Source organism: Physeter macrocephalus, chromosome 3, assembly GCF_002837175.3.
Source record: "Physeter macrocephalus isolate SW-GA chromosome 3, ASM283717v5, whole genome shotgun sequence".
Lineage (NCBI taxonomy): Eukaryota > Metazoa > Chordata > Mammalia > Artiodactyla > Physeteridae > Physeter > Physeter macrocephalus.
This window is the reverse complement of record NC_041216.1, coordinates 21,060,006-21,087,511: the sequence shown is the minus strand read 5'-3', so window position 1 is coordinate 21,087,511 and position 27,506 is coordinate 21,060,006. Positions and strand designations below refer to the sequence as shown.

The following is a 27,506-nucleotide window of genomic DNA, read 5'->3' as shown; positions in this document are numbered from 1 at the left end:
GTTTGTTGTAATCAATTCACATAAGTGAATCCTTTTTTACAAACTACCACAGATAACTACTTTTGACAGTTTGAAATGAAATTTTCTCTTTGGATACAGAAAAAATTAACCTGCATTTTTAGGCAGAAATGGCTTTTTAAATTTTGTAATATGTTGTAGAGTATTGTCCACCTCCTTTTAACAGCTACTTAAGATTATGGTTGTGTCATAAGATGTTTGTCTACTCCCTTGTGAATGGACATTTGGTTTGTTTCTATTTATTTTTTAACTTTGCTGTTAAAACAGTGCTGCATAGAACACCTTTTTTGCAATTGTGCCAAGGTTTACTTCAGACATATTTCTAGAACTAGAATGTCTGAGTCATCTGGCCTGTGCATTTAAAATGTTGATAGATAACACTTTAAAAAAGATTTTAACAGGTATGGTTGATCGAACTCACGTCCCCTGCATTGGAAGGCGGATTCTCAACCACCGGACCACCAGGGAAGTCCCTATTCTACTTTTAAATATGTATTTTTACATTTAAAAAAAATCAGAACCAAGTTGAATTTACTAAAAATTTGGGAGACATTTTTACAAATTACAGAATAGATGTTTGTTGTAATCAATTCACATAAGTGAATCCTTTTTTACAAACTACCACAGATAACTACTTTTGACAGTTTGAAATGAAATTTTCTCTTTGGATACAGAAAAAATTAACCTGCATTTTTAGGCAGAAATGGCTTTTTAAATTTTGTAATATGTTGTAGAGTATTGTCCACCTCCTTTTAACAGCTACTTAAGATTATGGTTGTGTCATAAGATGTTTGTCTACTCCCTTGTGAATGGACATTTGGTTTGTTTCTATTTATTTTTTAACTTTGCTGTTAAAACAGTGCTGCATAGAACACCTTTTTTGCAATTGTGCCAAGGTTTACTTCAGACATATTTCTAGAACTAGAATGTCTGAGTCATCTGGCCTGTGCATTTAAAATGTTGATAGATAACACTTTAAAAAAGATTTTAACAGGTATGGTTTAGTTTTCCTTGACAGTCTTCAACTTGATCGGAAATTTTGAATTATTTTTATCTTAAAATTTATCTTTATTCCTTTGTCATTGATCCATTCTATTCATTTACCCATTGTCTACTACTTGCTAGTTGCTGAAGGCAGTATATATATGAATTAGACATACTTGCTGAGAAAGATGTGTACCTGATTATTATATATGGTAGAAAGTGAGAGGGAAATATAAAGGGAATTCAGAAAAAGAGATTCCTTCTAGTTGGAGAAATCAGGGAATGTTTTCCACAGTAGGTGGTGCTTGAGCTAGCCTCGAAGGATGGGTAGATTTGCACGTAGGAAATTGTTTCCCAAACAGAGCAGCAAGGACAAAGGATTTTAGAGGTAGGAAGGAAGAGGCTCTGCTGAGATTCAGTTTGGCTGAATGATAGAGGACTAGACTGCAGTAGGGAGAGATACACAGAAAGAGAGCTTAGACCCAGATTGTGTTGACTTTAAAATGATATACCAGCTGTGGAAGACAGTTCTTCAAAAAATTAAACAAGGGACTTCCCTGGTGGCGCAGCGGTTAAGAATCCACCTGCCAATGCAGGGGACACAGGTTCGAATGCTGGTCTGGGAAGATCCCACATGCCTTGGAGCAGCTGGGCCTATGCGCCACAACTACTGAGCCTGTGCTCTAGAGCCCGCAAGCCACAACTACTGAAGCCCACGCACCTAGAGCCCATGCTCCGCAACAAGCGAAGCCACTGCAATGAGAAACCCACGCACTGCAACGAAGAGTAGCCCCCGCTCGCCACAACTAGAGAAAGCCTGTGCGCAGCAACAAAAACCCAACGCAGCCAAAAATTAAAAAAAAAAAAAAATTAAAGAGTTACCGTATGATCTAGCAGTTCCATTTCTAGGTGTCTATCCAGAAGAATTGAGAGCAAGAACTGAAACAGATATTTGTATATCAGTGTTCATAGTAACATATTCACAGTAGCCAAAACGTGAAAACAGCAAATGTCCATCAATTGATGAAGGGATGGAATGGAATAAAATGTGGTATATACATACAATGAAATATTATTCAGCCTTCAAAGGAATGAAATTCTGACACATACTACAACATGGATGAAGCCAGAAGATGTTATATTAATAAGTAAAATAAACCAGACACAGAAGGACAAATGTTTTATGATTCCACTTACATGAGATACCTAGAGAGTAGTCCAATTCATAGAGACAGAAAGTAGAATAGTAGTTACCGGGAGCTGAGGGGAATTAGTATTTTTTTTTTAATGTGACTTTATTTGGAAATAGGGTCTTTTTTAAAAATTTTATTTATTTTGGCTGCATTGGGTCTTCGTTGCTGTGTGTGGGCTTTCTGCAGTTGCCTCGAGCGGAGGCTACTCTTCCTTGCGGTGCGCGGGCTACTCTTCCTTGCGGTGCGCGGGCTTCTCATTGTGGTGGCTTCTCTTGTTGTGGAGCACAGGCTCTAGGCGCGTGGGCTTCAGTAGTTGTGGCACGCGGGCTCTAGTTGTGGCGCACGGGCATAGTTGCTCCGCAGCATGTGGGATCTTCCCAGACCAGGGCTCGAATCCATGTCCCCTGCATTAGCAGGTGGAGTCTTAACCACTGTGCCACCAGGGAAGCCCGGGAGTTAGTATTTAATGGGTATGGAGTTTCCATTTGGGATGATGAAAAAATTCTGGAGATGGATAATGCCGTGGAAATGTATACTTTAAAATGATTAGAATGTTAAGTTTTATGTGTATTTTACTACAATAAAAAATAAAAGTAAACACAAAAAAATGCAACGTTAAAGACCTTGAATATTAAAGAATTGGCACTGAGGACTCAGTGATCTAGATTTGCACCATGAAGATTAATCCTGAATCGAAATAAAGTATAGATTGGGGAAGGAAGGAGTAAGCAGTGGGAAAACCAGCTAATTCTCTTCATTGTAGTAGTTTAGTTAAGAGATGATTTTGGCCTTTAGAGTAGCAGTGAGGTAATTGGAAGGAAGGGATAATATGAGAGAAATCTGTCAACTAATTAGATGTGAGAGGAGAGAGGAAAGGAAAAATAAAAGGGGACTTTAGGTTTTGAGTCAGGTAAATGGAAGGAAGGAAGATAAGCGGGTAGCTGGGAAAATGTTCAATAGGAATTTGGTGTCAGCTGTCTAGAAGGCAGTTGAAAATAAGAAGATGCAGAGAGGTAGTTCAGGAATATCAGGCCTAGAATTTTGGAGTGATTAATTTGTCCATCCGTCTGTCCATCCAACCATCTTTTTGAACAAATGTTTCATTGAATTTGCCTTATACCAGGCATAGAACATGGACACATCAGTCTGTATCCTCAAGGATCTCACAGTCTAGCAAGTCTCTCTCTTAGTAGTCATATTTGAAACCATGTGATTCTCTAAGGAGAAAATGTAGCAAGGGCAAAGAAGGCAAAAATGGAATTTTGGGGTCCACCTCAACATTTGGGGTATCAAAGGAGAAAGGAACCTCAAAATGAGGGGACAGAGAGATAGTAGACACCAAGGGGAACATATAAAGTCATCAAGAAGTAAACTGAATTTGAGGAATCAAAATAGTGCTAAGAAGAAGTTGGAAAATTTCAGAAATTTCTTTAAAATGAATTTGAAGTTTTGCTATTTTTATTTTGTCCATGGGATTGATGACAGTGTAATCTCGTTTCCTTTTTCTCTTCGCCTTTTTTTATATTTTGTGATCCATAACTGATTGAGATAGAATTACATTAGTGTGCCAGTCAGCTGTGCTTTCAGCTTTGGATTTCTGCTGTTGTCAGCAGAAATTCCCACTTGGAACTTTTGTCCTTAGTTTTTACCTATAAATAAAATATTGTCGGGACTTCCTGGGTGGCGCAGTGGTTAAGAATCTGCCTGCCATTGTAGGGGACACGGGTTTGATCCCTGGTTGGGGAAGATCCCACATGCCACGGAGCAACAAAGCCTGTGTGCCACAACTAGTGAGCCTGTGTTCTAGAGCATGCGAGCCACAACTACTGAAGCGTGCACACCTAGAACCCGTGCTCTGCAACAAGAGAAGCCACCGCAATGAGAAGCCTGCACGCCACAACTAAGAGTAGCCCCTGCTCACCACAACTAGAGAAAGCCTGCATGCAGCAACGAAGACCCAATGCAGCTAAAAATAAATAATTTTAAAAAAATTAAAAAATAAAATATGGTCTTCCTTCAATCTAAATTGGCCTAGCTCATAATATACTTCTTTTTTATTGTGGTAAAATATACATAACATAAAATTAACCATTTTAGCCGTTTTTAAGTGTACAGCGGCATTAAGTGTATTCACATTTTTAAGAATTTTTTTTAAAATTTATTTTTACATAAATATTTTAAAATAATATTTATTTATTTATTTATTTTTACAACTACGGACTCAGTAGTTGCGTCACGTGGGCCCTAGAGCATGTGGGCTTCAGTAGTTGTGGCACATGGGCTCAGTAGTTGTGGCGCATGGGCTCTAGGGCGCACAGGCTTCAGTAGTTGTGGCTCACGGGCTCTAGAGTGCAGGCTCAGTATCTGTGGCACATGGGCTTAGTTGCTCTGCAGCATGTGGGATCTTCTCAGACCAGGGGTCGAACCTGTGTCCTCTGAATTAACAGGCGGATTCTTAACCACTGCGCCACCAGGGAAGGCCCACATTTTTTATGTAATAATAATACCTTTCTTTATTCTTACTGCTTTTTAAATCAGACCTCTTTCCTAACAAGTTTTCATCTTTCCCACATAGAAAATTGATTCTGTTTATTTAATTTCACTATAACATTTAACTTATTTAATTTGAAGTACCTAGTAGGTTGATTCAAGAATGATACTTCAGGGCTTCCCTGGTGGCACAGTGGTTGAGAGTCCGCCTGCCGATGCAGGGGATGCGGGTTCGTGCCCCGAATACTACTCAGCCATAAAATGTTGCTATTTGTAACAACATGTAAAAACAACATGTAACAACATGGATGTACTTAGAAGGTATTCTGCTTAGTGAAATAAGTCAGAGAGAGAAAGACAAATACGGTATGATATCGCTTATATGTGGAATCTAAAAAAATAAAGCAAACTAGTGAATATAACAAAAAAATAGACTCACAGATATTGAGAACAACCTAGTGGTTACCAGGGGGGCGAGAGAGGGGAGAAGGGGAAGGGGACAAGATAGAGGTAAGGGATTAAGCAGTACAATCTACTATGTATAAAATAAATCTGTAAGGATATATTGTACAGCACAGGAAATATAGGCAGTATTTTATAATAACTATAAATGGAGTATAACCTTTAAAAAGTGTGAATCACTGTCGTACATCTGAAACATATACATCAACCATACCTCAATAAAATTTTAAAAAATACTTCATTTTGCTTGTTTCTTTGAAAAAAGAAATATAATGTTTTATATTTTATACCATATTATACAGAAAAATAGTTTTGGGGCAATAATTTTTTTTAACCTTTCAACTAGCTTTATCAAGTTTCCTTTTCCCATATTTGCTTCAGAATTTTATTTTATTTATTTATTTTTGGCTACGTTGGGTCTTCGTTGCTGTGCGTAGACTTTCTCTAGTTGCCACAAGCAGGGGCTACTCTTTGTTGCGGTGCTCGGGCTTCTCATTGTGGTGGCTTCTCTTGTTGCGGAGCATGGGCTCTATGTGCAGGCTTCAGTAGATATGGTGCGCAGGCTCAGTAGTTGTGGCTCATGGGCTTAGTTGACCCGAGGCATGTGGTATCTTCCCGGACCAGGCCTCGAATCCGTGTCCCCTGTATTGGCAGGAGGATTCTTAACCACTGGGCCACCAGGGAAGCCCCAGAATTTTTTATTTTTAAGGAAAATATAAGACACAGGTAGTAGTTGAAACCCTATGTATTCCCCTTCCAATCCCAATTGTCTTTATCTCTCTTTAAAATGACCATAATGAATTAGGTATTTATCATTCCCATGCATGTTTGTATATTTTACTATATATTCATGTATTCATAATACTATAGTATACAGTAAATGTATTGTTATGCAAGTATTAATATAAATGACAGTCAGATTTAACTTTAAAATGAGCAATATTGCTCAAATTACTTTCTGTTTTATTATATTTTTTTTTTTTTGCGGTACGCGGGCCTCTCACTGTTGTGGCCTCTCCCGTTGCAGAGCACAGGCTCCGGACGCGCAGGCTCAGCGGCCATGGCTCACGGGCCCAGCCGCTCCGCGGCATGGGGGATCCTCCCGGACCGGGGCACGAACCCGCGTCCCCTGCATCGGCAGGCGGACTCTCAACCACTGCGCCACCAGGAAAGCCCTACTTTCTGTTTTATAAAGTAATTTTTGTGAATGTGAAAAGTGAGTTGGTGGAGCATGTCGTTTTTACTAACATATGTAACTTTTTTTTTTTTTAAGCTAATGACTTCCCTTACATTTGAGGTCTAAAGGTAATGTAACTTGCTTTAAACTGAAAGCATGTGATTTTTTTTTTTTTTTTTTGTGGTATGCGGGCCTTCCTCTGTTGTGGCCTCTCCCGTTGCGGAGCACAGGCTCCGGACGCGCAGGCTCAGCGGCCATGGCTCACGGGCCCAGCCGCTCCGCGGCATGTGGGATCCTCCCATACCGGGGCGCGAACCCGGTTCCCCTGCATCGGCAGGCGGACGCGCAACCACTGCGCCACCAGGGAAGCCCAAGCATGTGATTTTTTTAGATTAATTTATTTTATTTTTGGCTGCGTTGGGTCTTTGTTGCTGCGTGTGGGCGTTCTCTAGTTGCGGCGAGCGGGGACTACTCTTCGTTGCGGTGCGCGGGCTTCTCATTGTGGTGGTTTCTCTTGTTGCGGAGCACGGGCTCTAGGCACCCGGGCTTCAGTAGTTGTGGCTCGAGGGCTCCAGAGCACAGGCTCAGTAGTTGTGGCTCGTGGGCTTAGTTGCTCCGCAGCATGTGGGATCTTCCCAGACCAGGGCTCAAACCAGTGTCCCCTGCATTGGCAGACAGATTCTTAACCACTGTGCCACCAGGGAAGTCCTGAAAGTATGTATTTTATGAAATGTATATTTAATGAATATATTTATTTCAATGTATTAACTTTTAAAATTAATTTAATGAAAAAGTGTATCCATTATTACTTCAAGTAGTTTTTGGACAACCACTGTTGCCAAACCAGCAGAGGGGGCTCAGCAGTGTACAAAACTGCCAGTGTCTATTCTGACTGGGAAAGTTTTGCAAATCTAGTTCAGAATATAGAAGTAGAATAAATAGAAGAGTCTTGGTGATTCCATGTCTGCATATAAATGACTACATCTCAATTACTACAAATTTGATATCAGTATCACTGCCAGTGAATGTTATTAATAGTAAAATTCTTGTGTAACATCTAAATCTTCAATGCTCTTTCTCCTCCCTCCTCACCCCCTGCACCTATATATATGTGTGAGATTTTGCATTTCTTTCTAAATTAGATTCTGGTAGGCAGCAAACATTTGTAGAATTTGGTGCAATTGTTTTGTTCGAATTCTGAAAATTAATTTTTTCCTTCAGTTCTTTTAAGTTTGCAGTTAGCTTCTTGTTCTGGCCATAACACTATGTAAATAGGAAGTAATAACGAAGGTAATTAATTATGCTAATCTGCTGTTTTAGTTAAGAAGCTTTTTGTTTATAAAATTAAAATATTTAGAAATATAACCGTAGGCTTCCCTTAAGTACTTCTGCATTTTATAAAAATTGGTATAAACAACTTGTAGGTAAGCTGATTTTAAAGGAGAGTTTTCTTTAAAGTTGTTAGGCTTCCTAAATTGGAATACTTTAGTCTAGAAGTCAACTATGGAGGGAAATAAGAGAGAAGAATATTTTTTCTCTTCTAGTGTAATATAAGCAGATGAGCATTAGTATAAGTAAATTGCATAGGTTTAGTTACTTTATCAGTAAACATAGTTTCTATACTAATTCTCTGTAGAGGATCATAATTAGAAAATTGTTTGAAATGTGAAAGAAAATATTTATTTATATACAGTGTTCTGTTCCACTCAGAAGGCAGAAATAGGAATATTATTTGTACAAAGTAACAGTAACAAACATATCAAAATGAAACTAGAGATTATAAAAACATTTGGAAGTCAAGACATAGATACTTTTTACATGATGAAAAATAGTTTCAGGAAATTTTAAAGATAACAGCGTGAGATTTGTAATTGTGAGATGATTACTTGTCATTAAAAAGGTATAAAATATATACATATATAGTGTTATTTCTCTGTGTATGCCTTGTGTGTATAAAGTCATCTCCAATGTTCTCTGACTAAAGGATTTTATGCTCATTGGAAACCCAAATCAAGTGAAACTGATCGTGAAAGACTATTTTATCTCCCTTTGGACCTGTAGTTTGTGGTACTGCTTTCCAGTGGAAATTTCTTTGCTAGGCTTAGAAACTGCTGGTATAAGTGATTGTAAAGTGCATATTTTTCTTTGAATAATTTTTGCCTCGTTGTGTAACAATATAGGGCACACTGTTTTGCTAACCAGTTTGAAATAAAGCTAAATATGTTTACATTTTTGTGCTTATTAAAAACATTGATTCGTTCAGTTTATTGTTTCAGAATATACAACTGCTTTTCTCAAAGGAAACTTTAATAAGCATGTCTTCTGGTATAAAATTGGTATATATGGTAAAACAAATGTATTTTTACTACTGGCTTGTTTAAAATGTTCTATTAATATTGATACTTTAACCATTAACTTCTGCAAATAGAATGTAAAACAAAATGCAAAGAATATTTGAATATTTACTATATGCCTTACACTTTTCTGAGAGTTTACATGTGTTAAAGCATTTAATTTTCACAAAGCCTCTATGAGATAGGTATTATTATTACCCACATTTTATAGATAAGGAAACTAAGCTTTTTAAAGAAACTCTAAAATATTGCTGTTTTTTTTTTTTTTTTTTTTTTTTTTTTCTGGCCGCACCGCGTGGCATATGGAACTTCCCTGACTAGGGATGGAACCCGTGCCCCCTGAAGTGGAAGCTCAGAGCCCTAACCACTGGACCACCAGGGAATTCCCAGTAGTATCCTTTTAATTAGTGTAGTAGTTTAATTAGTTCAGTAAACTCTTTTTCTTTCTTCCTTTTTTAACTTTATGTAATGGAAAATTTCAAATACATGCATAAATATAGAGGATAATATGGTGAATCTCTGTGTACTCATCACTCAGCTTCAAAAATTACCAACATTTTAAACTGTCTTATTTCATTTATCTCCCCACTTTTGGGCAGGGGGGTGGTGGAGGTTTTTTTTTTTTTTTTTTTTTTGCGGTACGCGGGCCTCTCACTGTTGTGGCCTCTCCCGTTGCAGAGCACAGGCTCCGGACGCGCAGGCTCAGCGGCCATGGCTCACGGGCCTAGCCGCTCTGCGGCATGTGGGATCTTCCCGGACCAGGGCACGAACCCGTGTCCCCTGTATTGGCAGGCGGACTCTCAACCACTGCGCCACCAGGGAAGCCCCTGTGGAGTATTTTAAAGCAAAGTCAAGATATCCTATTATGTCACTAATAAATACCTAGATACTCATCTTTAACTGATTTTGGGGTCTTAGAGGTGATTTGTTCATGAATTTTGCAGTTCTTGTTGAGAGAGTACACATTTAGGATTGCTATTTCTTCTTCATGAATTGACGCCTTTATCATTGTGAAATGTCCCCCTTTTTTTTCCTGGTAATATTCCTTGTTTTGAAGTCTACAATGTCAAGTGTTAATATAGACATTGTAGCTTTCTAACGCTTGAAATTTCCCTTATATCTTTCCCATCCTTTGACATTTAGCCTCTCTCCACCTTTATATTTAAGGTACATTTCAGGGAATTCCCTGGTCATCCAGTGGTTAGGACTTGGCGCTTTCACTGCTGAGGGCCTGGGTTCAATCCCCCTGGTCGGGGAACTAAGATCCCACAAGCCTCTCGGTGTGTCCAAAAAAAAAAAAAAAAGGTACATTTCTTGTAGACAGCTTGTATTAGGCTTTACTTTTTTAGCCAGTCTGATATTCTCTGTCTTTTGATTGGAGTGTTTAGACCATATGCTTAGTTTATTTCAATATAGTTAGAGTTTTTATCTATTGATACCATCTTGCTATTTGTTTTCTCTTTGTACCATCTGTGCTTTGTTCCTTTTTGTCTTTTCCTACCTTGTTTTGTATTAAGTAATTGAGTATTTTTTAGTGTTCCATTTTATCTCCTCTGTTGGCTTATTAGCTGTACTTCCTCTGGGTGTGTGTGTGGTTCTGGGGTTTACAATATAGATATTAAATTTATCACAGTCTACAATATGCATTTTACGTTTATCTACAGTCTGTTATACAGGGGTATGATGTTATACGTCTTCACATGTAAGACCTTGTACTTTCTTTTTTCCCCATTCTTTGTGCTATTGTTGTCATACATTTTATTTCTATGTGTTGTAAACCTCGCAATACAGTATTTTTGCTTTAAACAGCTAGGTACCTTTTAGGAAAATTTTTAAAGTGAGAAAAGAAGTCTCATATTTACCCATATATCTTGTGTTCTTCATTTCTTAGTATATATATATTCAAATTTCTAGCTGATATCATCCTTCCATCTGAAGGACTTCCTTTAACATTTCTTGTCATGCAGGTGTACTAGTGTTATATATTTTCTACCTTGCTTGTCTGAAAATATTTTTATTTTACTTTTAGGATATTATCATGTACATAGAATTCCAAGTTGGTTTCTTTTTCTTTCAGCACTTTGAAGATGTCATTCCATTGACTTCTGGCTTTCGTAGTTTCTGACAGGCATTCCCTATCAGTGGTTTTCAGCAATTTGATTATGATGTGTTTTGGTGTGGTTTTGTCATTATGTATGTGTTTTTATTCTACCTGGTTTGTTTAGATTCTTGGAACTCTGGGTTTATAGTTTACTCTGGGTTTATAGTTTTCATCAAAGTTGGAAAATTTTTCACCTTTTTTAAAAACAATCTTTACTTGGCTCCTTTTTTCTACCAGGGCTCTTAATTACATGTGTGTTAGACTGTCTGATACTGCCACAAAGGTTACTGAAGCTGTGTTAAATTTTTTCAGTCTTTTTTTTCTCTGTGTGTTTCATTTTGGATAGTTTGTGTTGCTGTGTGTCTTAAGTTTCAACTGATTCTTTCCTTCTTCATGCTCTGATCTGCTGTTAATTACCTACAGTGACACTTTCTTGTTGTATATTGTATTTTTCATCTCTGGAAGTTTTTTTTTCCTTTTAAATGTCTTCTCTCTCTCTCTATTATAGTTGTTTCTCTTTAATTCCTTGAGCATAATAGTGGTGTACTTTTTATAGCTCTTTTAATGTCCTTGTCTTCTAGTTCCATCTGCCTTTTCAGGGTTTTGGTTTGGGTGTCTGGCTTTTGTTGTCTTTTTTATATATAAATTTATTTTATTTATTTATTTTTGGCTGCGTTGGGCCTTCGTTGCTGCATGCGGGCTTTCTCTAGATGCGGTGAGCGGGGGCTGCTCTTCATTGTGGTGCAGGGGCTTCTCATTGTGGTGGCTTCTCTTGTTGCAGAGCACAGGCTCTAGGCATGCAGGCTTCAGTAGTTGTGGCGGCTGGGCTCAGTAGTTGTGGCGTGCAGGCTCAGTAGTTGTGCACGGGCTTAGTTGCTCCGCGGCATGTGGGATCTTCCTGGACCAGGGCTTGAACCCGTATCCCCTGCATTGGCAGGTGGATTCTTAACCATTGCGCCACCAGGGTAACCCCTTGTTGTCTTTCTTTAAAGAGTGTTTTGGCAGACAGTTAAGTTGCCTGCTGATCACTTTCATCTTTTTGAGGTCTGTTTTTAAGTCTTGCTAAGGTGGATCTAGAGTAGTCCTCAATTTAGGGACAGTTTAGCTCTATATTAAGAGGTGAACTCTCTGGGGTCTGCGCTGAATATCCTAGGTGATCACCGAAAACTCTCCAGTCTGACTTGATGGAACTTGAATGTCTTCCTGCTTGTGAGCTGTGGCAGTTGATCATCTTACAACTTTCTTGTAATTCTTTGCCTGACTTTGTGGAGTTTCACTATGTATGTGTTGCCCAATACTAAGCAAAGATTCAAGAGGACACTGACCATTTCTGGAGTTTTTCTGTATGGCTTCCTTCCTTTCTGGAATTCTGCCCCCACAAGTTCCAGCCTCTTCAGCCTCCCTGAACTCTGTTATCTGTCTCCTCACTCAGTGAAGTTGGGGTCTTTTGGTTCCCCCTCACTTCATTTAGGTCCAAAAATTGCCTTCAAACAGAAGGCCTGGGCAATCAGTCTTTTTTTTAGCTTGATCTAAAGGCATGATTAAGTTAAAATTTTAGAGCAAGAAAGCTTCACAGGCAGTTCTGCATACTTCCCATTGTATTCCTCATGAGGTGTAATTTCTGGTGGTCTCACAGATTGAGCTCTAGGTTCAGATGATATTAGCTTGATCTGTCTATTAGAGTGTTTTCCATCAATCTTCTATATAATGGTTTTAGCACCCTTTGTTGATTATAAATTATTAGAGTTTGCAAACTGGTAATTTTCTTATTCAGTCATTCCTTCTTCGTCTAAATAGAATTCCTCATAAAGTTCTTTCCCATATTAGCTATTTGGTTACTCTGTTGGTTAGTATAGGAAAGGCAGGAAGAGGACTGGATTCTTTCCCTTTATTAATAAAGTTTTAGTAATCGTGAATTAGTCCCTTAGCAGCCTCTCCTAGTGACCGGTAAATTTTCTTTGCTATCATTTTAAACTTACAAGTTTTTTTCTATTGGATACATTTGACTCCATAATAGTTTTCTTGGGTTTTTGTGTTTTTTATGCTCAGATTGTTTCCTCTTAGGCCCATGGGAGTGCCTTCAAGTTGGGTCCTATGACCTTTTGACATGACTGCTTTAGTCTTTAATAGCCTCTTTGCTTTTGGGCACAAGAAGATATTCCAGGCTCATCTTGTACGTTTCCTGCCTCAATTGTAGAAATGGCCATTTCTTTTTTTTTTTAAGTGATTTTTAAAATTATTAATTAATTAATTAATTTTTATTTTTGTCTGCATTGGGTCTTCATTGCTGGACGCAGGCTTCCTCTAGTTGGGGCGAGCGGGGGCTACTCTTTGTTGTGGTGCACAGGCTTCACATTGTGGTGCCTTCTCTTGTTGCAGAGCATGGGCTCTAGGCACGTGGGCTCAGTAGTTGTGGCTCGTGGGCTCTAGAGTTCAGGCTCAGTAGTTGTGGTGCATGGGCTTAGTTGGTCCACGGCATTGTGGGCTCTTCCCGGACCAGGGCTCGAACTCGTGTCCCCTGCATTGGCAGGCAAATTCTTAACCACTGTGCCACCAGGAAAGCCCCTATTTATCTCTTTAATTTTATACTTGTATCTCTTTTATATTGGGTTTTTGTTTTTGGTTTTTAATGGAGTAAACATATTTATTTGCTTTACACTGCACCTGTAGTAGTTTAAAAAAAATAATGACAATAATGTTACTACAAGTAAGACTACTGAATACAGCTTTATTTTTTTCGTGAATTTTTTTGGTACTTAAAATATAACGCACAAAAGATATGCAGTAAGAAACTGCTTTTTAAAGCCACTTGAACTAATTTCTTTCTCAGTGGTGTTAATGCCACCAACTTGTTATACAATTAGGTAATTTTAGTTTTTCAAATATTTTCTTCTTGTTAATTTCTCAAGATCACTGTTTTCCTTTCTGAAACTCCATTTAATGGGTGTTTACTTTTGTCCAGAGAATTTCAATGTACAAGAATAAAAGAAGTTGAATGTTTCTGCATACCTGTTTGTCTGTTTGGTTCATCTTCGTGTACTTTCCATTTAACATTTCTCCTGTCTGAAGTTTTGATTATGGTTTGCAGCTTAAAAGAAGTAACAGGGAAGTACATAACTCCTCACAAACTAGGTATTATCTTTTTTTTGTATGGTAATGTTATTGTGTGGGTGGGAATTTTACAAATGTATGTCAGTTTGATTTTAGAATTTGTAAACTGATCTGGAATAGTAAATGTGAAGCAGTGAAATTAGGGGCATTTAGTTTTATAGTATGTTCTTATTTATGGGCTTCTTTTAAAGAATATTTAGAAACAAAACATGGTAAATCAACTATATTTCTATGAAATTTTTTAAAAAAGAATATTTAAAGGCAGCTGTTTAGGATAGACCATTCAGTTGACCTTTGGCTCCAAGGACAAAATCTCACCATCACATATTTCTTTCTACCTGGAATTTAATATTATAAGCTTTCTTTGAATACATTTGTATTTTGCACAGTCTTCATTATTTTTATAAAAAAGGTACAAAATACTGCATTTTGACTTGTTTTTTTTTTTTAAACCAGACAGTTGATACAGTATGCAGAATCAGCTTCCCTGAGATTATAGCAAATTTAAAGAAAGTCAAAGATAGAAATTAGTTTTCCTGACTCCACCCTTTTAAATGTGGACTCTTAAATTTGAATTAGGGTATTAAAGATTTTCAGCCATCACAGTATCCATCTGAATACAATATGATACAACACATATAAAAGGGCAGTTGGCATTGGCAATTTTCACTTGTTCCTGGACGCTGTATCTTACGGCATATTGTCTGCCTAAAAGCAAAGTTCTGGCTGTGCATGTTGCATCTTGATTGCCTTTTGTGCTCTTGCCTTTGTCTGGACTTTATTGGAAACCGCAACAACAATACGTGAAATATGGGTTTTAATTAGGCAAGTTATTAATGAGCAGAGTTGTAACTTGTGAACTGGTGAAAAGTAGAAACTATCTGTATTTATCTAATGTTGCTTAGGTCTTATAGGCTACCTAACTCAACAAATATTTATACAACTCTAAGATAATGAAGATACTGTACAAAATGAATAGAAGGCCAGAAACATACTTAATTGGCTGGAGGGGATGGGAGAATCCCCTCCAAAAGAAAGAACTCAAATAATGAATAGGAATTTGCCATACTGGCAAGTACGAGAAGGGATTTGAGGAAGAGAGGTGGCCAGCAAGAGCAAGGACCAGAGATGGGAAAAGAGTTTAGGTTATTTCAGGAACAAGTGGCTCACAATGACTGGTATATTTATTTTATATTACCTGGTAATTTCATTCATTTTATTAAAATGTGCATATTTCTGATGGGAAGAATTAAACCAAATAAGATATATTTTCCAGGGTTCAGGAGGATAATTATTTACTTTCTGTCCAGGTGACATTATATCAGAATTTCTTCCATTAAATCTTTTCATCTATTCCATAAATGTTTTTTTTTGGAGAGAAATACATGTATTTGATCTTCCTTCATTCAATAGTAATAATAGTAATAATAGCAATCTGCTTTCCTTCTATGTTGGAGAAATTTTAAAGTTTTAACCTATAAATGCAATATCATTTTTAAGTATAAGCAGAGCTCTCGGTATGTGAGGTTAAATTTACTGAAGATGGCAGTGACATTTTGATATCATTTGTTTCCTTCCCCCTCCCTATATCTGCTTATTATCCTAGAATCAATCAATTTACCAGTAACTTTTGGGGGGAAGCAAAGGCATTCCCAAATCAGTGGATCTTTTCTAAGGAAAAAATATGCTGCATCAGAAGTGACTAAATATTAAAAATGAGGAGATATAACCAGTAACTGATACTATGTATTTCCTCTAAATCCTTTATTTATTTATTTTTTAATGGGTTTGCCTGATTTATTTTATTTTATTTTTTTGGCTGTGGGGAGGCATGTGGGATCTTAGTTCCCTCACCAGGGATTGAACCCACGCCCCCTGCAGTGGAAGCACATAGTCTTAATCACTGGACTGCCAGGGCAGTCCCCCCTCGAAGTCCTTGAAAATGTTAGTTTATTTATTACTTCCTACGTACTTCTGTTGACATTTTCGTTATGGGGTGTTTTAGAGGGAAGGTGTCTTAGCTCAGGCTGCCATAACAAAATACCATAGGATAGTTGGCTTAAACAACAGAAATTTATTTCTCACAGTTCTGAAGACTGGCAAGTCGAAGATCAAGGTGCTGGCAAGACAGTTGTCATTCTGAGGCTTCTTCTTTTCGTTTGTAGGTAGCTGCCATCTTCTTGTACGCTCACATGACTGCTTTGGGGAAAGAGAGTGAGCAAGCTCTCTGGTGTCTCTTCTTTTTTTTTTTAACATCTTTATTGGCATATAACTGCTTTACAATGGTGTGTTAGTTTCTGGTTTACAACAAAGTGAATCAGTTATAACATATACATATGTTCCCATATCCCTTCCCTCTTGCGTCACCCTCCCTCCCACCCTCCTTATCCCACCCCTCTAGGTGGTCACAAAGCACAGAGGTGATCTCCCTGTGCTATGCGGCAGCTTCCCACTAGCTATGTAATTTACATTTGGTAGTGTATATATGTCCATGCCACTCTGGTGTCTCTTCTTATAAGGGCACTAATCCCATTATAATGGCCCTACCCTCATGACTTCACCTAACCCTAATTATCTCCCAAATGCTCCATCTCCAAGTAACCATTACATTGAGGGTTAGGACTTTAGCATATGAATTTGAGGGGGGGACACAAACATTCAGTCCGTAACAGATGGTAATAAGAGTTCCTCATCAGTATTTTATGTTTTTATCATTTCAGGACTATTCCCAAAGGAAATGAATAGAAGATCTTAAGAGTTTGCTTAATAATGTGATCAAAATTAAGCTTAGGAAAATCCCCTCAAAGGGGTCAGTTGAGGCCTTGCCTCCTTAATATTGATATGCTTTTGTCATACAGCTCTTTTACTATCTATATTTTGAGTTTTTATTTGCACAGAAGCTGAAATATATGTTAATAAATGTTGATAGCTCACTTCAGCAAAGGGAAGAACAATTTGTAAGCAAGGGTTTTGTGATTTACTTGTTTAATTCTTAAGTCAGCTACTTAAACTAGCAGTCTAGTTCTGGGTGTGCAAATGTAAAGGAACGCTTGGGGGGGGTAAACAAATTGGCAATCATATGACAGTTGGAAGTGAGGTCTTGGGTGCCATCTTGATGCCTTGTAATGGAAAGTACTGGTTGGTTTTCATTTCTTTATTTATTATTATATTTTTTTAATTTATTTTATTTTTATTTTTATTTTTTTTCGGTACGCGGGCCTCTCACTGTTGTGGCCTCTCCCGTTGCGGAGTACAGGCTCCGGACGCGCAGGCTCAGCGGCCATGGCTCACGGGCCCAGCCGCTCCGCGGCATGTGGGGTCTTCCCGGACCGGGGCACGAACCCGCGTCCCCTGCATCGGCAGGCGGACTCTCAACCACTGCGCCACCAGGTAAACCTTAGACAGGGCTCTTAAAGAACATAATGTCTGTAGGAAATGTTTGAACTGCTAGTGAAGGCGAATAGGAAAGGTTGGGAGTAGAAGGGCGCTGTCACAGTGGAGGCTTTGGACAAATGACAGATCTCAAGTGCTGGGGGGTGGGTAGCCCATGACAAGTGAGGGGAGGTCTGGGATGGGGACACAGGCTCAGAGGATTTTAGAAGGGGTGATAAAAGCAAAGAGTACCTGCTTTCCATTTTTGCACAGAACCATTTCAAATTCTGGCATCCATTTTGATCCTGCTGCAGTCTTTATGATAAAACACAGGAAATTACCCGGCATGTGGGGTCTTCCCAGACCGGGGCACGAACCCGCGTCCCCTGCATCGGCAGGCGGACTCTCAACCACTGCGCCACCAGGGAAGCCCCCATTTCTTTATTTTTAACCTTCATTTCCCCGTTGTGAATTTCCTGGCATAGATATACATGAAAGTTTTATTTGCCCAAGGTATAAAGAATGAAGTTATGCAGCAGCCTTCTGGTTGAAATTATTTTCTAGCTCTCTCAGCCTTAGTGCCATCTTCTTAGAAACTTCGGCGCTCTGAGAGTCAAGTGGAGGAAGAAGTGAATAGGCACAAAAGAAGAAAGATGAGTCAGAGGTGCAGATAAACCGCTAGCTTGTGCAGCATGGAAGCCACAGGAGCAGAAACAAGGAAAACCAGAGGCCAGGGACACTGGTGCAAATGGTTGGATTGCATGCCTAACATCTAGAACTTGTCTCAGTGGATCTAGAGCATCCATTGCCATCTGAGTGCCTCCACCACATTTGAGAGACCCTTCTTGCTCATCCCAAATCAGTCCCCTTTGGTCCTTTGTCCTGGACCTGTGACATTCTGGACTAGTTCTGTTCTCAGTGTGGTTGAATATAACACCTGTACAATAAATCATCTCTTTTGTTGTCTTAGCTGAAGAAAAATAAAAGAAAAATTATTTTCTATCTACTGTAAAACTAGCTTAGTATCAAGCTACATTGTATGCTAATAAGAATTTTACCTAGGTGGAGACAAATTAGGAAGATGAGGGAAATTAAGCCACACCTACTGGAAGGGGGAGAATCTACATGAATCATTTGGAAATTTGCAAGGGAGATTTCTCTCCCTTCTTTTTTTTTTCCGCCCCTTTTTCAATCATTTATATTAATATGAACTCATGGATATTTATTTTGTGCTCAAATTGTTTCAGCTTTGGCCATCAGGAGTTCTTTCATTTGTCTCTTTTGTTCTTTTGATATAATCCCATAAATGTTTTGTTTTTGAATCACATCCTTGCTTTCTGGCACTACAAAATTATTCAGGCTCATCGTGTATAGTTCCTGTCCTAGTTCTAGTTCTGCCATTTCACCAAGCAGCCGTTGTTCCTTTTATTGGAAAACGGTATTAGAAATCAAGATCAGGGGACTTCCCTGGTGGTGCAGTAGTTAAGAACCCGCCTGCCAATGCAGGGGACCCAGGTTCAAGCCCCGGTCCAGGAAGATCCCACACTCCTTGGAGCAACTAAGCCCGTGTGCCACAACTACTGAGCCTGCGCTCTGGAGCCCGTGAGCCACAACGACTGAGCCCATGTGCCACAACTACTGAAGCCCACACGCCTAGAGCCCCTGCTCTGCAACAAGATAAGCAACCACAATAAGAAGCCCGCGCACCGCAATAAAGAGTAGCCCCCACTCGCCGCAACTAGAGAAAGCCCGCGCGCTGCAAAAAAACCCCAATGCAACCCCCCCCCCCAAAAAAAAAATTTCAGGATCTGGGTGCTAGGTATACTTATTGCTACTGGGGGTGTTGTTGCTTCTAGGCCCTCTCAGCTGATAGTGCAAGGATATATATGTATGTATACTAACCCCTGTATATATATAAATCTATAAACATTTCTATATGTAACCATCTATATTATATTGTATCTCTACTCTGATCTATTATCACATGATCATTCTACACTCCTTCCCTCACTTGTCTGTAAATTCCCACTCCAACAGTGAGAAGCTTGGCTCCTGCCATCCACCATTCATCTGCTAATTGTTCAGCTTCATTATACATATATAGCTATATTAGAATTAACTGTGTTTCTGTGGGAAACGAGTTCAAGTAGAGTCTCGTGCTTCCATGCGGTTCCTTTTGCATTTAGTTTTACAGATGCCACTCGTGGTCAGCAACTTTTCATCCACTCATGACTGGTTTATATATTTGTAATACAGTTAGATTCTTTAGTCATAGTCTCACTCCTTCCTAATAAGTTTGTTAAGAATTTGCATACATTAAGACTCTGTGCTGTAAAGTTCTGTGGGTTTTGACAAATGTGGATTGGGATAGTAAGTTTTACTTGAATTTTAAAATGCTTTTAAAAATGGTTTGGCCAAAACTTTAAGTCCCACTTCTAAAGTGCTATGATTCTTTTTTTTTGGCTCCACTGTGCGGCTTGTGGGATCTTAGTTCCCTGACCAGGGATCGAACCTGCGTCCCCTGCAGTAGAAGCGAGGAGTCTCAACTGTCGGACCACCAGGGAAGTCCCAGTGCTATGATTCTAATGCTTATCATTCTTTGTGGCCTCCCTTTAATGTTTTTCTTTTGGGACTTAGCACTACTAAAAGTTGGCAGTTTGGGGCAAGGCAGTGGGGGCTTGCTTATTTGTTTGTTTTTTGTTTTTTCAGCTAGGCCCTTGGCAACATGCAGATTTCCATAAAGGATTAGTATGTCTTCAAAAATTCCAGGCGTCTTAGAATCTGTGATTGAATGATGGCAGTTATTTGTAATCTGTCATAGAATAATATCCTGGCATTTTCCCCCTGATCATTTTAAAGTGTCATCCCTATTGTTCATTTTACAGTTTTATACTTAGTTGACTCATTTGGTTAGCAAGGAGTTCAGGTGCAGCAAGTAGTTCAAGATTTATTTTTATTTCAGTGAAGTGAAGAAAAACCTGTTTTATATCGTACTACCAACTAAGGCAAACTGTCTTAGTAGATGTGCTTTTGGTCACAAGGAGGGCCATGTGAAAGAATGGTCTGATAAGAGTTCTTCAACACTAAACGCTTCAGGAGTGCACTTGGCAACCCAGAAGTGAGTCACTAACATTAAGCTCTTCAGTAAGGGACCTCGTGATCTTCAGTCATTAAAAAAGTGTTTATATTGGTAAGGTAACTACTAATGTGCTAGATGTACAAAGATGAATATGACTTAGCCTCTGCTCTCAAGGAGTGTACAACGTAGTGGGGAAGAAAGGAATCTAGTGGAGAAGAAGCAGGTCATAGACATGGGGGCTGTGTAAGTGAACAGACTTTTTGGTGACGTCTGTTGGAGATTAGAAGAGGTTAGTTGGCTCATCATAAATTGAAAGTTTTCAGAACAGATAAAACTTGTTCAAGGGCATTTATTCATTGCTTAGATGATATCCGTGTAGCTCACCTCTATGTTTTGTCACTAGTCTAAGTTTAAATTGTATGGTAATAAAAGGTATAGTTGATTCTGGCTAGTGAGACTAACTCACGTAGTCCGATTACAAAAGAAATGGAATCAGTGGACAGAAAAATCTCACAAAGAAAACTCCAGGGACTTCCTTGGTGGCGCAGTGGTTAAGAATCGGCTGCAGGGGCTTCCCTGGTGGCGCAGTGGTTAAGAATCCGCCTGCCAATGCAGGGGACACGGGTTCGAGCCCTGGTCTGGGAAGATCCCACATGCCTCAGAGCAACTAAGCCCGTGGGCCACAACTACTGAGCCTGCGCTCTAGAGCCCGTGAGCCACAACCACAACAAGAGAAGCCACCGCAATGAGAAGCCCATGCACCGCTACAAAGAGTAGCCCCCACTCGCCGCAACTAGAGAAAGCCCACGCACAGCAACAAAGACCCAATGCAGCCAAAAATAAAGAAAAATAAAGAATCCGCCTGCCAACGCAGGGGACACAGGTTCGAGCCCTGGTCCGGGAAGATCCCACATGCTGCGGAGCAACTAAGCCCGTGCGCCACAATTACTGAGCCTGCATTCTAGAGCCCACGAGTCACAACTACTGAGCCCGCGTGCCACAACTACTGAAGTCCACGCGCCTAGAGCCGGTGCTCCGCAACAAGAGAAGCCACCGCAATGAAGCCTGTGCACCACACTGAAGAGAAAGCCCTGCTTGCCCCAACTAGAGAAAGCCCGCGTGCAGCAACGAAGACCCAACGCAGCCAAAAAATAATTAATAAATCAACTTTCTTGAAAAAAAAAAACTCCAGGCCTATATAGATTTGCAAGCAATTTCTGCCAAATAAGGAACAGATAATTCCAGTTTTATGTAAACTCTTTCAGAGAATGGGGGGGGAAAGGAACAGTCCCCAAATCAGTTTATGAAACTAACATGATTTTGATTCCAAAACCAGGAATGGACAGTACAAGAAAGAAATTATATGTTGTGTTTCTCATGAACATAGATGCAAAAATCCTAAACTAAACATTAGCAGAATGAATCTAGCATTGTAAAACATATAAAAAACTGTGGCCTAATTCAGTTTATCTGAGGAATGCAAGCTTGTTTTAACATTAGAAAATCAATTAGTAGGGTGGTCCAGTGATGGTCCTATGGTTAGTTAAGACTCTGCGCTCCCAATGCAGGGAGCCCAGGTTCCAGTCCCTGATCAGGCAACTAGATCCTGCATGCCGCAACTAATCCCTCATGTTACAACCAAGGCCCCGCGTGCCGCAGTTAAGATCCAACACAACCAAATAAATAAATAAATTTTTAAAAAATCAATTAATATAACTTATTTCACCAATAGACTAACAGGAAACATGATATTTTAATAATTGAGCAAAAGCATTTGACAGACTTTTAAAGCCCCTTTATGATTTTAAAATCAAGTCAAATTAAAATCACTTGTTGCATACCCTGCAGGTGGAACAGTCACTTTGAAAGACAGTTTGATGTTATCTAGTAAAGATGTATAACCTACACCCAGCAATTTCACTCCTAAATATGTACTCTAGAGTGTTGTTTGTCAGCCTGTGGCTTGCACCCCTTAAAATGAAGACAGTTTAATGGCATTTGACCAACCATTTTCTTAACTGGTAAATACAATAGAAAATATCAGTGTACTTTACTGTAAGGGTATTTTATTATTTTGTGAAACTTACTCCTAGCTATGTATCTGTGTATGTGTGGGTAGACTGATTTGTGAGGTAAAATGTATTTTCTTAATTGTGGTTGCTGTCAAAATTTGAAAGCCACTCTTCTAGAGAAGCTAAAAAATACTCATTATTTCATAAGAGCAAAACATTGGAAACAACTGATTTCATTCAACAAGGATAAATTACGACTGATTCATACAACAAGGTTTTACACTGCAGTGAAAATGAACTGCAGCTACGTTTAACAACTAAGCAGTGTATTGCTTAGGAATATATATGTATATTTTTTCGTTAAAAATTCTTTTTTTTTTTAATTTTTAAAAAATTTATTTTATGGGTTTCCCTGGTGGCACAGTGGTTGAGAATCCTCCTGCCGATGCAGGGGACACGGGTTCGTGCCCCGGTCTGGGAAGTTCCCCCAAGCCGCGGAGCGGCTGGGCCCGTGAGCCATGGCCGCTGAGCCTGCGCATCTGGAGCCTGTGCTCCGCAACGGGAGAGGCCACAACAGTGAGAGGCCCGCGTACTGCAAAAAAAAAAAAAAAAAAAAAAAAAAAAAATTTAATTTTATTTATTTATTTTTGGCTACATTGGGTCTTCGTTGCTGCGTGCGGGCTTTCTCTAGTTGCTGTGAGCGGGGGCTACTCGTTGCAGTGGCTTCTCTTGTTGCAGAGTGCGGGCTCTAGGTGCGCGGGCTTCAGTAGTTGTGGCGAACAGGCTTAGTTGCTCCACCGCATGTGGGATCTTCCCGGACTAGGGCTCGAAACCGTGTCCCCTGCATTGGCAGGAGGATTCTTAGCCACTGTACCACCAGGGAAGTCCTATGCAGTTTTTAAAAATTGTGGTAAATTTACATAACATGAAGTTTACCATTTTAATCACTTTTAACTGTACAGTTAAGTGGCATTGAGTACATTCACATTATTGTGCAGCCATCACCATTATTCATCCCAGAATGTTTTTACCTTCCCTGACTGAAACTCCATACACATTGAACAATAATTCCCTGTTCTCCCCACCCTCTAGCTCCCCTGGCAACCACCATTCTACTTTGCTGTATAACTTGAGTACTCTAGGTACCTCACATAATCGGAATCATGTGGTACTTATCCTTTCATGTCTGGCTTGTTTAACTTAGCATAATGTCTTCAGGCTTCTCCTTGTAGCATGTGTCAGAATTTCCTTCCTGTTTAAGGCTAAATAATATTCTGTTACGTGTGTATACTACATTTTGTTTATCCGTTATCCACTGATAGACATTTGAGTTGTTTCTACCTTTTTGCTGTTGTGAACAGCGCTTCTATGAACATGGGTATACAGGTACCTGTTTGAGTCCCTGCTTTCAGTTCTTTTGGGTATATACCCAGGAATGAAGTTGCTGGATCGTATGGTAATTCTGACTGATTTTTTGAGAAATTGTCATACTGTTTCCCACTGTGGCTCTACCTCTCTATGGTTTTGTCTGTATAATATATCAATATTTGGCTATTAAAAATTAATTTTCAAAAGGCAAAGCCTCCTTCTTCCCCTCCTCAGAGCTGCTGCTTCTAACTTTGATATGTGTCTTTCTAGATCATTTTTCTATGCATATATATATAGATATAGATACCTATGTGGATATACAATTTTGATTTGTTCCTTTGTTGTTGTCGTTGAACTCGCTGGGAAAGAGTTGTTCAGGTGCTCCCTTAAAAATAAAAATGCCTGGGATCCAACCCCCCAGAGATTTTGATTAGATTGGCTTGAATGGGCTTAGGAATCTGAATTTTAATAGTTCTCAGACAATTCTGATGGGCAGCCATTGATTTATTATTTAACATAAGTGGTATTATATTAATCATATTATTTTGCGGTTTTTGGAGATCTCTTCATGCCAGTATATGCTGGCATACCCACATTTTAAAAAACTAGTGCTTTAAATTCTGTAGCTTAGATATAGCATAATTTACATAGCCATTCTTCCATTAATGGCCTTTTATTTTCCTCTTTGGCCGCACTACGCAGCATGCAGAACTTCCCTGACCAGAGATTAAACCCATGCCACCTGCAATGGAGGAGCTACATCTTAACCACTGGACCACCAGGGAAGTCCTATTAATGGACTTTTAGGTAGTTGCAAGTTTTTGTCATTACAGAGAAGATGCAACAAACCTCCACTAGTGCACATGTATAGATGTTTGTGTTGGAAAGATGCCTGAAAATTAACTTGCTGAGTCAAACGGCAAGTCAGTACCACCAAATCCAATACATTACTGAAATCCTTCTTCTGTATGAACTTTTTCTTCTTCTGAAGAAGGAAATACTTATATAGTTGACCCTTGAGCAACAGGTGTGAACTGCACGGGACCACTTATACAGGGATTTTCTTTTTCCAGTAGTAAATACTACAGTAGTACACCATTTGGGGGTGGATATGGAGGAACAGCATATAAGGAGGCTGTTATTGGGTTGGCCAAAAAGTTCGTTGGGCGTTTCCATAAGATGGCTGTAGTAGCACTTAGTTGTCTTTAACTTGATTAAAAACAATTTTGTTAGATTGTATTGTGGCAGCTGTCATACCAGCGTGCACTTAAAAAAAACGATCAAAATTGGTGAATTTTTGTGTAGCCATTTTAATATTGAAGATGGAAGAAAAAAAGCAACATTTTCGGCATATTATGCTTTATTATCTCAAGAATGGTAAAAACGCAACTGAAACTCACAAAAAGATTTGTGCAGTGTATGGAGAAGGTGCTGTGACTGATTGAATGCGTCAAAAGTGGTTTGTGAAGTTTCATGCTGGAGATTTCTCGCTGGACGATGCTCCATGGTCGGGTAGACCAGTTGAAGTTGGTAGCGATCAAATCGAGACATTAATTGAGAACAGTCAACGTTATAGCAGGCAGGAGATAGCCGACATGCTCAAAATATCCAAATCTAGTGTTGAAAATCATTTGCACTAGCTTGGTTATGTTGGTCGCTTTGATGTTTGGGTTCCGTGTAAGTTAGGTGAAGAAAACCTTCTTGACCGTATTTCCGCATGCGATTCTCTACTTAAACGTAACGAAAACGTTCTGTTTTTAAAACAAATTGTGACGGGCGATGAAAAGTGGATACTGTACAATAATGTGGAACAGAAGAGATCATGGGGCAAGTGAAGTGAACTTCTACCAACCACACCAAAGGCTGGTCTTCATCCAAAGAAGGTGATGTTGGGACTTCCCTGGTGGCACAGTGGTTAAGAATCCACCTGCCAATGCAGGGGCCACAGGTTCGAGCCCTGGTCTGGGGAGATCCCACATGCTGCGGAGCAACTGGGCCCATGCGCCACAACTACTGAGCCTGCGCTCTAGAGCCCGCGAGCCACAACTACTGAAGCCCGCACACCTAGAGCCCATGCTCTGCAACAAAGGGAAGCCCCCACTTGCTGCAACTAGAGAAAGCCCGCACGCAGCAACGAAGACCCAATGCAGCCAAAAATAAATAAATAAATTTATTTTAAAAAACCCAAAAAACGAGGTGATGCTGTGTATATGGTGGGATTGGAAGAAAGTCCTCTATTATGAGCTGTTTCCTGAAAACAAATGATTAATTCCAACAAGTACTGCTCCCAGTTAGACCAACCAAAAGCAGCAGTTGTCAAAAAGCGTCTGGAATTGGTCAACAGAAAATGCATTATCTTCCATCAGGATAATGCAAGACTGCATGTTTCTTTGATGACCAGGCAAAAACTGTTACAGCTTGGCTGGGAAGTTCTGATTCATCCACCGTATTCACCAGACATTGCACCTTTAGATTTCCATTTATTTCAATCTTTACAAAATTCTCTTAATGGGAAAAATTTCAATTCCCTGGAAGACTGTAAAAGACACCTGGAACAGTTCTTTGCTCAAAAAGATAAAAAGTTTTGGGAAGATGGAATTATGAAGTTGCCTGAAAAATGGCAGAAGGTAGTGGAACAAAATGGTGAATACATTGTTCAGTAAAGTTCTTGGTGAAAATGAAAAATGTGTCTTTTATTTTTACTTAAAAGCTGAAGGAACTTTTTGGCCAACCCAATAGTTATACGCAGATTTCAACTGAGTGGAGGAGGGTAGACGCCCCTAATTCCCGCCTTGTTCAAGGGTCAGCTATACAAGAAGTTCTGTGCAATAGCAGAAATACTTGTATAAGATATGTTGATATATTTAAAAGAAACTTAAAATCAATTGCTGTTTTTTAATTATGGGGAAAATATTCATTTAATGATACAGAGCTGATTATGCAAAGTAAAATGAATTTGATTTTTTAATTTATTTTTATTTATTTATTTATTTTAACATCTTTATTGGAGTATAGTTGCTTTACAATGGTGTGTTAGTTTCTGCTTTACAACAAAGTGAATCAGTTATACATACACATATGTTCCCATATCTCTTCGCTCTTGTGTGATTTTTTTAAAATTATTCCTTCTGGGAATTCCCTGGCGGTCCAGTGGTTAGGACGCTGCATTTCCACTGCAGGGGCCATGGGTTTGATCCCTGGTCAGGGAACTAAGATCCTTCAAGTTGCATGGCGTGGCCAAAAATAAGAATAATAATAAAATAAAACTTAAAAAAAATTTTTCTTCCTTCCATTGAAATAGATCTGCAGTGGATGACTGAACTAGAAAGATGTTAGCCCTTCTTAAAACTGAAACCATGAAGTGATTATTGCTTTAACCATCCTTAACCCAGGGGAGACTTTTGTTTTCCTTATTATTTCATAGACTTTCCTCTGGATTTTGAAGAGTTTTCTAACTTAGATCATTTTGGAATGAGGTTTGGACTTGTTCCTTTTTTTCCTTTCTTCTTTTTTTTTTTTTAATGTGTCATAAGATAGCATCTTATGTTTTAAACTTTCGCTTCTATGGGAAGTTTTGAAACTCTATGGTTTGATTGTAATATCCCTAATAACAGTAATAAAATTTGATATATTCCATTGCAGTTTAAAAGAAAAAAAGGTGCTACAGTTAAGTCTTGTTAAAAATACAGACCTTGGGCTTCCCTGATGGCGCAGTGGTTGAGAGTCCGCCTGCCGATGCAGGGGACACGGGTTCGTGCCCTGGTCCGGGAAGATCCCACATGCCG

General features: G+C 39.2%; 1 protein-coding gene across 3 annotated transcripts in view; it reads left to right on the top strand.

Annotated features, from left to right (window-relative positions):
* LOC114485940 (uncharacterized) overlaps positions 1-27,506 on the top strand; it is a 78,524-nt gene that overhangs the window by 17,058 nt on the left and 33,960 nt on the right. For all 3 annotated transcript variants that reach the window (XM_028487800.2, XM_028487799.2, XM_028487801.2), the window contains one exon: positions 13,742-13,911. In XM_028487800.2, coding sequence (XP_028343601.1) covers positions 13,742-13,911 — 170 coding nt within the window. The remainder of the gene's footprint in view (positions 1-13,741; positions 13,912-27,506) is intronic.